Raw genomic sequence first — 12023 nt, 5'->3', positions numbered from 1 at the left:
GAGCTCAGAAACCAGATCAGACTGAAACGAGAGAAAAATTAGGAATTTGTTCTTACTCTAAGGACAGTGAAGCGCTGAAATAAGCAGTTGGGAAAAGGAGACTCTCTTGTTTCTGAAGGGCTGCAAAACCATTTACACAAGTGTTAAAATAAAAGCATAAGCAATATCCAATGGAACACAAAATTAGTATTATCCATTTAAACAAATTAACAATAATTTCATGTGATGCACCAATGAAGATAGCATGCATTTCTAACAGGATTCCTGATTCCCTTACTTAAGAGAGGCACTAAATGCAAAGGGCTTTGAAGCACATGCAAATGACAGCAGCATCTTCTATTTGGCCAAAGCTGCATTCAGGGGCTTGGCACGATTTTGTACCACAAGAAGCCCCTCTCTCAGCCAGGCTGAGACGAAGGAGGGGAGGTGGAGCAAGCACAGATCCTCCATTGACACACATACAGCACATGAGCTTTGGTGTGCTTACACTAGAGTATCGCTGGCAATCTTTATTGTCTTTACAGCTCAGGTCATGCTTTTCCAGAATGGGAGCATCACACAGGAACAAAGCTCAAGGGAGAGGCAGGATCTTCTTTGTGATGTTGGGAAGAGACTGCTTTCAAGTCTCAGTCTTCAAATGAAACAACTGAAGTGAAGTGGTGACCCAAGGTAACTATGACCTAAGCTCCTAACAAGCTTGATCAAGGTTTCAGCCAACAACTCCAAAAGTACTGGAACTGTGTTCCTCAAAAATACATTTAAAAAACCAGACTCCTAAATGTGATCAGTCTTTTTTCTGCACAACTCTGGAAAGAGAGGCACATCATCTGACTGACAAAGTATGTTCCCGTCGGTGTCATTTAAAAGTTATTAGTTATCACTGCAGATAACTAATTCCTACCACAGGACATAATTTTACAGGCTCTCCATGAGATGTAAAAGAAAAACCCTGAGATCTAACAATTAGTGAGACTCAAGAGCTCAAGAAGAAGATAGAAGAGGAAAATCGATATACTGCAGAGCATTCTCACAATGTTTTTAGTATTCTCATTATGCCCTGAAAAATGTCTTAAATAGCTTTTTTTTTTCCTTTTTTTCCCCTTAAAAGGACTACAAATGAAGAATTCACAAACCCTATAGAGTCTGAAAGCTGTAAACACCATTAAATAAATGCACTGGAAAACTGAAGGCAGCAGAATACCACTTCCAAAACACGCTGCTGCTGTATGACCCAGGACACCAGCACAACAGAATAATTTCCATAAACCAAACTATAGGACAGAGAATACATAATTTGGATTACTTCATAGAAAGAAAAGATAAATAATCCTGTTATCACATCCTTAATGTAAGGAATATAAGTGAGAGAAAACACTAATAAAAAGGCAGTATTTAAAAGACATTTTAAAACAGAGTGGCTGCCATTAACTGTAACATTAAACTAACTTAACTTGCTCACATTGGTGCCTGGAATATTGCAAATTTTTACTGCTTAAAGCTCCATGGAAAACTTAATGTCTCAGATGCCACTATAAAATGACTATAAAATAGGCGATTCTCCATCCTTTATGGTTGGTAAATGCTATCAAAGTAGATCCACGTATTCGCATGGATCTACAGAGGGATCTGGACAGGCTGGATTGATGGGCTGAGACCAACTGGATGAGGTTCAACAAGGCTCAGTGCTGAGACCTGCTTTAGGGCCACAACAACCCCATGCAATGCTACAGGATTGAGGAAGAGTGGCTGGAAAGCTTCTCAGAAGAAAAGGACCTGTGGTTGTTGATCAACAGCCACTTGAACATAAGCCAGCTTGTACCTGGGTGACCAATAAGGCCAAGAGCACCCTGGCCTGTATCAGCAATAAGTGTGGTGGGCAGGAGTAGAGAAGTGATTGTCCCCCTGCATGGATGAGGCTGCACCTCAAATCCTGTGTTTGGTTTTGGGCCCCTTACTCCAGGAAAACATTGAGATGCTGGAGCATGTCCAAAGAAAGGCAACGAAGCCGGTAAAGGGTAAAGCACAAGTCAGGAGTAGCTGAGAGAACTGGGATGGTTTCGCCTGGAGAATAGGATGTGGCTCAGGGGGTACCTTCTTGCTCTCTACAACTACTCAAAAGGAGGTCGTAGTGAGGTGAGGGTTGGTGTCTTCTCCCAAATAACAAGCAATAGGACAAGTGGAAATGGCCTCAAACTGCACCAGGGGAGGTTTAGATTGGATATTAGGAACAATTTCTTCCCCAGAAGGGTTGTCAAGTATTGGAACAGGCTGCCCAAGGAATTGGTGGTGTCACCAGCCCTGGAGGTATTTAAAAGATTTGTAGTGTGGTGGTTTAGTGGAGGATTTGGCAGTGCTAGGTTAACATCTGGACTTGATTAGTTGAAAGGTCTTTTCCAACATAAATGATTCTATAATTCTATAATCCACAAGGAAAACACATTTTTAAATTTCAAATTCAATACAGCTACTGATGAGTTCTGAAACCAACTGCTTCTTGGAATAAGTGCAAAAAGTATCCAAAGCTATACCTCAACTAATAAAAATTACATACCTACACTTCTTACATTCTGTGTCCAGTCTGACTTCCCCAGTTCAGGACACTGAAATATGGGATAAAATTCCCTGGAGGGTTACCAAGATGATTAGAGAGCTGGAGCATGTAACGTATTAAACCCTGAGAGAACAGGGCTTGTTTGGTCTTGAGAAGGAAGGCTATGGAGAAATATGGAGAGGGTATAGAAAAGATGGAGCCAGATTTCCCTTGGAGGAGCACAGTAATTCAAAGAGGGGCAACAAACACAAGTTGCAGGACAGAGTGTTATAACAGACCTGAGGAGGTTCCTTCCAACCTAAATTGTTCTGTGATCAGTGCAACCTTGCTGTCTTCAGATTACTCACCAGGAAGATCTGGCAGTTCTAGCAGCATTCAGTGTAGTATTCAGGCTGCCCCACAGATAGGGCAAAAGAGGCTCAGACATAATGTAAATGCCCAACTTGCACCAAGTGATTCAGAAAAGGTGCTTTAAAAATATCTCCCCAAAACACAGGTTTTTAATGAGCGTCCAAAGTTTTGCCCACAGAGTTCACTAAGCATCTAATTCAGCTTACACTCTGCTGCCAAAGAGACTCAAAGCAAAAAAAAAATCAATTAAGTTAATAGAGAAACTAGTGTTGTTGGTATGGCCTAACCATTCCTAATAGACAGAAATAGCGTGGAATTTTGTATCATTGATCTTTGTCTCCTAACTATGTATCAGGCAATTATATAAAATTGCTCATTATAGCACAAACACAAACTGAATATTGTAGCAAACTCATCACCTTGGAGATGAAAAGCAACCAAAATGTGGAGTAATACAACTTCAGAGGAAAAAGAGAAAAGCTGAACTCAAGAGTTTGCCTATTTCCTAAGACAAGCCTTTAGAAGCTAATGAAAGAGAAGCAGCTGCAACAGGGATTGTCAATATATCCTTTCATTCTTAGCTCAAAGTCGAATCTGATAAAAGACAAAAGCGTAAGATCCAGAATTTAAGATTCATTAAAAAAATGCACAGACAAATGGAAGTTCAGACTGACAAACTTCAGTGTGACCTTGTAGAATCTATCTACTTAAGGAAACCTCCAAATATTTTGCTATCATCTCACTGGGATTATAAACCCTCTCTTCCATCAGTCAGATTGTTAAATTGTTAACCCAAGCCTCATTTCCAACAGTCAAATCTTTGCTATCAACAACACATGAATCAGCCAAGACTGAAACAGTTCACTTCCAGTCTCCAGTTCACGTTTGGCAGTTCAAGACATTTTCATCTGCACAATGAAATAAGTTTCAATGGGGGCCTCAGACCACCAAATGTTGTTTAAAAAAAACTTAAAATCAAACCCTAATTTTTCATTGTAGGCATCTTTATTTAACATTTCCTTAGCAACAGATTGCATATGATATAAAATGTTTCAGAGTGAAAACCTGAATGACAGTTGAATGAACTTGTTATGCTCCCAAGGAAAAGTTTACTCTTTTATACTAATTCTGATTGTCTAGCGTGTAGCTGGGTACCCACAATAATAACACAGCATGTTGTCTAAAACCTACTGCTTCAAAAGACAATCCATTTTTAAAAATGCTTTGTATCTTAAAGGTAATCATGTTTTTTCTCTCTGCAGCATTCTGCATCTTGCATCGCTCTAAACAGATTTATTTGCAAGAACATATTTCTCAGTTCCTTTGCAAATAAATACAGGTGGAAGCGTATACACACCATAAGCAAATTATTAACTGTTCATAAAGAGAAATTATACTAATGAAAAAGAAATTTAAATGATTAATGATCACAATTTACTTTAGAGCAGTAGCCTTAGTCATATTTTAAGCTTTCTGCTTGATTATTACTGTGGTGCTTTACTGCTTAAACTAATTACATGCAGTTACTGCGGTTCTTAAATAATAGTTACTTTTGCAAACGATTGTTGATGCTAAGCTCAAACTCAGCATGTAAATGTAAAGCTCCATCCAACTAAAGTATTTCTAAGGAAACCTTTACAGATGTACAAAAGTTTCACAACATGCAATATTTTCATTACTTATGATTCATAATTATGATAAAGATGAAGTCATGAAAAGCTGAACAGACAAACAGAAAAGTAAATTTTCATAAGTTGTCACTGGTTTGCTGGCAAGCCTAGATAGCATGGAATCACAGAATAGTTAGGGTTGGAAAGGACCTTAAGATCATCCAGTTCCAACCCCCCTGCCATGGGCAGGGACACCTCACACTAAACCATGTCACCCAAGGCTCTGTCCAACCTGGCCTTGAACACCGCCAGGGATGGAGCATTCACAACTCCCTTGGGCAACCCATTTCAGTGCCTCACCACCCTCACAGCAAAGAACTTCACAAATGAAATGTCTCAAGCTTCTGTCCGATACATATTAATTTCAACATTCCCACGGGCTACGTAAATGGTGAAATAGAAAAACATTCATAAAATGTATGTATTTGGAAAAGATGTCAGCATTCACTGACCTAATAAATGAATGGAATGTATGAAGATCACTTGGATGAAACTCAATGAAGAAAAGTTCCAAGTATCACCCTGGAAAGAGTCAACGAGTCTATAAATGGAAGTTGGGAATAATTATTCAGTCAGTTATACTGGACCACATAAAAAATAAATCACTCAGACATGGGAAACTTGCCAAAGAACTCAAGAACAGTACTCAGAGTAACCATCGTACCTGAAACATGGAAGGTAAAGCTTTTGTTCTATGAGAAATCTCACCTGAAGTATTGCTTACAACTGTGGAAGCCACACAGTGAGGAAAATATAGCTATACTGCAGAACAACATCAGCAATATGGCTGAAAGCAAATGGGCTTTGAAAAAATGTTGGCAATTAGGTTTAAATATAGAAAAGAGAAAACAGGAGAAAGGCACACAATACAATTTCAGAACTGTAAGAAAACTTTGCAAATAGGCCAGGCATCAGCTAAATCATAGAAATTAATGTTGAAGTAAGAAAAAATTGCCTAACTATTAGAAAAGTTAAGACTGGAACATGATTTTTAAGGTGGTGCTGGAAGTCTCATATTTTCAAGGTTGTTAGGGCCAGGTTTAGAATATTTTCAAGAAAATGACTCCAAAATGTTATACTCTCATTTCACTGAAACAGCAATTCTTTCACAGTACATTAGAAAAGTTCTCTGGCTGCAATCAAACCTGGGGACAGCAGGAGACAGGAGGAGGAAAAGGAGTCTGGTTTTCAACAGTCATTTTCTGCCCCAGCCCTCTGCATGGCTGCACAAATCACAGAATAATTGATAATGAAATTCCAGAGTCACTGTCCAAACCTGTGCTCAAAGCACAGAAATACTGGAATTGCACCAAGTTGTTCAAGGCCTTGTCCAGAATTTTTCAAGAAGGACTTCGATTTTACAGAACTTTTGGGTAACTTGATCCACTGTGCCCTGGGTTCAGCAGTAGCAGTCATTTTTCTCCTTCTTGGTAGCTGGTGCAGTGCTGTGTTTTGACTTTCGGCCTGGGAACAGAGCTGATAACACCGATGTTTTGGTCTGCCCAAGGACTTTGTGAGCCTCATGCTCTGCCAGGGAGGAGGGAAAGCCAGGAGGAAGCAGAGACAGGACACCTGACCCAAACTGACCAAAGAGGCATTCCATACCACAGCACGTCATGCCCAGGATGTAACTGGGAGTTAGCCGGAAGGACTGGGGGACTGCAGGGTTGGAGGAGGTATAGGTCAGTGCTTGGTCAGGCTGGGGGGGTGAGTTATCGGTTGGCTGGTGGTGAGATGTATTCTCTTCCCTTGTTATTTCCCTTATCATTATTATTATTAGTGGCAGCAGTAGTGATTTGTGTTATACCTTAGTTACTAAACTGTTCTTATCTCAACCTGTGGGAGTTGCATTCTTTTTGATTCTCCTCTCCATCCCTCCAGGAGTAGGGGGAGTGCAAGAAGGGGGGGAAGTGAGTGAACGAGCTGTCTGGCTGGGTTTAAACCACTGCACACTGTTTCAGCATCCTCATTGTAAAAAGGATTTCTCCTACTGCTTAACCAGAATTTACCTAGCTGCAATTTATTACAGCTGTGTTGTGATATGCCTTCCTTGAAGAGCCAGATGTACTTTGTTGACTGCTACAACTCTTAGGTTTTGAGAAGGTTGCCCTGGAAGCCCTAAGCCCAAGAGCTTATACAATCCTGCCTACCAGTTCCCCAAAGCCTCCTCTCCTACAGTCTAGAGTCATTATCCTGCTACTTGCCTTCCTAACTTATCTCAGGATATTGAACTCCACCATCTCAGGGCAACTGTAATCAAGGCTGCTGTCAAACCTCACCCCTCCAACTTGATCTTCATTATTTTCAAATAGCAGATCCTGTACAGCACATGCCAATCAAGCCATCCAGCAGCTGCACACAGAAAGTGTCCTTTAAGTACTCCAGAAATCTAATCCACAATTGGAAGACTTCCTCCAGTTGTTGAAGGAATAGCTCATCCTTCAAGTACTCTAGAAATCTAACCTGCAACTGGAAGACTTCTTCCAGGAATACTTCATCCTTCAAGCTTCAATTCTTGATTGGGTAGTCTGTTACAAATGCACACTGTATCTATCTGCTGGACTCCTCTGTCCTTGATTCAAAAGCTTTTTCTCTCATTTCCTAGAAGTTCCCTGTGCGCCTCAGCCATCCTTTACGCAGAACACAACAATCCCTCCTCATCAGCTCTGCACAACCTTCCTAAATAAACCATACCCACTTGTCAGTGCACCATATTCACGCAAACTACTACTTTCTGAAACCCTCATAACACCAGAGCTGTGAAACTGCACACTGACCTCTAATTCTTCCTCCATATGCTTTTGCAAGCCCTTTTGTAAGCATCTGACATGGGCTTGCTCAAAACTCAGGGCAGATTCAGTGAACTTAATGCATCACTTTCTCCTGCCCATGCTTCCCCTTTCTTGCACTGTTCTACAGGCTTTGGGGTGCATCCTGCAAGGCACCAAGTTTAAAGCTAGACTCACCAGACTCAGCAAGTCTTCTGGCAAAGATATTCTTACCTCACTTCATCAGGAGGGTGACAAGAGGCACCCAGAGCTAGAACACAGGGAAAGACTGCCCATTAGGCAGCAGCAAGATTTATGACAAACTAAAATAGATAGGAAACTGAAACATAAATAATGTCTTGATGCTGCTCCTATCCAAACCTCCCTGTGTTTCCTGTGAAGAAGTCCTTCCACCATCCGAACATCGATAAACCTTTGCTTATGCTTCTAAAACTGAGGACCACCTGCACTGTAACCAAATTCTCTGAAATAATCCTGAACATATTTGAATTTCTGAAGTCTAAATGTAGATGGCACAAATCGATGGAATACTTTGAAGAGTAACAATCTAACACAGAGCTTGTAAAGACCACAAAGAGAAGTTTAACCTGCCCTTCATCTTCCACATGGGGAACATGACATTTCTTAACTCAAGATTTTGAAGAATTCAGGTACAGGAGTAAAATCTTAGCGTACTCAGCAAGAGACACAGCACTCCAGAAACTTCAAAGAACACTTTGTACAGACGCCTCAATCTGTGAGTCAGAATGATTAGAAAGTCCCTGAAGAAAATATAAATGTTGTTTAAAAATATTTAGAAAATACGAAAAGCATAATTTGAAAATATTAGCCACCTGAATACTACATGTGCTCCGTCTGTCTAAATCCTGTGTTAAAACAAACTCCAGTTGTTTCACTGATACCAGATGCCACTTCACAGATGCTAAAAAGCAAGACAGCATGGTCTTAATTTTAATGATCTCAATACAAGTATAATATCAAAGATACACTAAATTATATTACTCCACAATGTTTCTTAATTGGAATGGCATGGCTGTAAGCTTTTTCATAAGAAGGCCTTTTATCCTAATTATTTTAATTCTATCAAAAATGTATAAAAATTGAATTAATATGCTACGTTGTCTTTACCTTCTGCCTTCAGCCCTCCAGAAGTATATGAAAATCGATCAAGTTTTACCATACTTCTACAAATGAAGCACTGAAAATCTCATCACTTGAAACTCTCAATATTTCAATGGATAAAACACAGAAAAATGGACAATTTCCATACTGGAAAATACTTCTGGTGCTCCTTAAGACATAAAAACACAGCCTGAAATCCTCATCCTTGTGCGCTATTCTTGGCCCTCACAGGAGTTCCATATAACTGATTTTTTATTGCAGTCAATGTAATCCACGTACATAAAATTTGAAGCCTTCTTTATGCAATGGTTTCATACGGTATTAATAAATACAGTTAAGTGTTTAAGTAATTACAAGATAAATAGTACATTCTCCTCCCATGTAAACAATATAAGATTATTTACAACAACATTATCTCAGCTGTGTTCTCTGAAATATACCTTCCTCTTCTCATGCATGCACTTAGCAGAGAAAGTATTTCAAAGATGATAGACACCAAAGAGATCTCATTGGCTTACCATTCAAAAGGCTTTTTGCAAAAATGCCTTCTCTAGGAAGAAATACAAGTCACTATATCCCTTTGTATTTCTGCAAATACTTCTTATCTCCTGGCTGCATTTAGGCTGGCTTCTGAAGGAAAACAAGGCTTATACAGTTAAGTTATCTATCCCTTTCTCCATGTTGTCTGTCGGTATGTCGGAAATAAACCCTCTTGGTCAGTGTCAAATTATTCTGATTAGAGGACAGATGTGTCAGAAATGAAGTTTCTCAAACTCAGCAGACCTGAGAATTCTTGGGTTTACTAGTTCTCATCTAAATGTTGCTGTAATAAATAAAGTAATGAGAAAAACTGATTCTAATCAGGACATGTAATCTGGAAAACAGCGTACCTCTTTCTTGAAGAGTTTTTAAGCACGTGTGCAACTCATTTCCTTGCATTAGAACAGTTTTAGTTCTAAGAACAGAGAGAACATTCATGACAAATCTTAAAAACACAGAAACTAATTCTTGTACTGAATTTAACACAAAGAACTCATGCCTTGTCCTATTGTCTTGCTGAGGTACTGACTTAAATGTCAGCCACGATAGTTTCGGTATCAAAACTGGGTTTAAATACAGAACACGGAATGGATGTAAACAGTGTTGCTCAGCAACAGAAATGAATGTATTTTTACACCCTGAAAAAAATATTACAATAATGCATTCAATTCCAAGTGTAGGAATTCAAGTGTGGTATCAAAGAATACCCTTCCATAATACAGGAATTTTCTGAGTGATTTCTGGTTAAATATTGACATATGCTGGATAAACAGAACTCTCTCTGAGATGTTGCTTAGGGAGCCTGGACAGAACAAGGCACTGGGAATCTCATTTATGTCTTGCGTCTTGCCTTTGACAACCCCTGAGCAATTAACTTAATAATTAGCAATGAAAAATCATATCAGATCACGAGATAAAAAGTACAATTAAAAGAACAAAAAGATGAAGCATGATTTGATTGCCACTCTTCTCTCATTTCCTGCCACCCCCTATCACATGAATTTGAGTATGATCTGAGTGAAAATAAAAATCTCCTGGAACATACTGAGTATCAACACATGGCTTGGGGGGCTGTTGGCTGAACGGAACATTTTGCTGATGAAAACCATGAAAAAGTGAATTTTTGACAAGCCAAGCAGAAGATTTTTTTATGGAAATCTTTAAATTTACTGCAACATCATTGGTTTATTTTAACTCAAAACCAAATGTAATTTCTCATTAATAATACTAAGGCAATATTTTACTGCATTTAGAATTATTATAGGGATTTTATGTTTAGAATGACTAAGTCATCATGCAAGTCCTTTCTAAACCTTAAAACTAGATCTGTAAAGAGGATTCAGAAATAAATTATTTTAATATATTCTGATTTTCTCAAATTTAGTTAAATATATGAAAACTGTCTAAATCCAGCTTCATGTATTTCTTTAAGATTCAGTTACTCATTGTGGGGGAGAATAGAAAAAATTGACCCTATAAAATTACTACTTATCAATCCTAACTGTTGCCTAAAAGTTGGGAAAAACACACAGGGTTTATGGCAGGCTCAATGACTCAGGAAAAGCCATTATAGTAAGATCCAAGCATCGTCCAAATAATATACAGCACAATTAACCTTAAAGAGTCTATAATTATGACAAGCTTCATAGTTCTAATTACATTTCTTTTCAGTAACACTGCTATAAAGTGAGTTGAATTGCAAAATATCATGTGTCATAGGGCACTATTTATGTATTTTTAAAGCACGTATTTATGAAAGGATATAATTTTCCAGCAAATATCCAGCTTGCTGTTAATCTCCAATCCTTTTGCTTGTTGCCTTTCTTCTTCCAGCTGCTTTGCATTCGCAAACTGTGTCCCATCAGTAGGGGATTCTGGGAAGCTCTCAAAATTGAACTTATCAACTTGGACAGCCATACTGTAGCAAAGGAAAAAGAAAGAGGGATAAAAATGGGATTGTTACTACAACAATTTTACAGATAATACTCCTGCAGAAAATGCAGAGCACTGTGAAACCAAGCACTAGAATAGATTAGTCTCAGTGGCATCTAGTCTATGTACTAATGATACATAACCCAGATGATTTATGCTACTGAAAATAAAAGTCTAACCCTACTGAAGACAGTTTGAATTTTCATAAATCATCAATCAACATCTTAATGCTTTTGTGAGTGGTACACAAGTCATCTGTTCTGCAGTTGCAACCAGTTGATGTTTCTTGTTGTTCTGCCGAGGTTCACTTGCCATCACTCTTGGTATGTAAAAGTTCCTCGTGTGCTTAAGACTTCAGACAAAAGTGCGTCTTGAAGTGGACAGTAACACACTTGGAAAACCACGTACACTTCATTAGTTTTATAAGCCAACTTCTTAAATTTGCCTCTAAAAATTTCAATATAAAACCCAGGAAGGAAAGACAAAATAACCACAGTACTAGCACCTAAATATGGCTCTCATCTTCTTCTGTGAGAAGATACTTCCATCTTGCTTAATATTTCTTCATGAATTACAGACAATACTAATTTCAATTTCATACTATAATTCATTGGTAAAAAATGGTTAAATAATTGCTTTATTAAATGTATGGTAAGGCATAAAAGCAAATTAAATTAAATATATTAGGCTGCAATGCATACTAAATATTTCTATGTTAAATTAGAATCACTAATCTAATATAAAAGGGAATTTAGACCAGCTCACATCACATGAAATCTGGTTATAGCAGATCTAATACACTGTGCTGCCAAACCAGCTTTAATTTCCTGAATCGTTTGAAATAGAAAAATAATTAGGGAAGAATTAAAATATATTGCTCTTGAGATGACTTTGCACTTCAGGAAAACAGAAGATCAAGCAACAGCTTTGGAAACCATTCACAATGAAATGCAACTACAATCTACCAAGGGGCCTGGGAAGGGCATTTCATGAAAACACAGGATTACTCTTGTTCCATATAAAGAGAGAAACATACTCTATAAATGCTGCAAAAGGAAAACACTAGGA

The 12023-nt window shown here is 38.4% G+C and overlaps 1 protein-coding gene across 5 annotated transcripts in view; it reads right to left on the bottom strand.

The window, feature by feature from the left end:
- The window catches only part of TRAPPC9 (trafficking protein particle complex subunit 9), a 493542-nt gene that overhangs the window by 257858 nt on the left and 223661 nt on the right, over positions 1 to 12023 (bottom strand). For 3 of the 5 annotated variants that reach the window (XM_057429745.1, XM_057429746.1, XM_057429747.1), the window contains one exon: positions 10634 to 10941. In XM_057429745.1, the coding sequence (XP_057285728.1) occupies positions 10761 to 10941 (181 nt within the window). In that variant the 3' untranslated portion in view covers positions 10634 to 10760. Of the gene's footprint in view, positions 1 to 10633; positions 10942 to 12023 lie in introns of those variants that run through there. The other 2 variants (XM_057429748.1, XM_057429749.1) reach the window with 1 other exon arrangement.

Source organism: Pezoporus wallicus, unplaced genomic scaffold (genome assembly GCF_028554395.1).
Source record: "Pezoporus wallicus isolate ANWC-B61680 ecotype Strahan unplaced genomic scaffold, APGP_CSIRO_Pwel_v1 contig_7545, whole genome shotgun sequence".
Classification (NCBI taxonomy): Eukaryota; Metazoa; Chordata; class Aves; order Psittaciformes; family Psittacidae; genus Pezoporus; species Pezoporus wallicus.
This window is presented reverse-complemented; position numbering and strand designations above follow the sequence as displayed.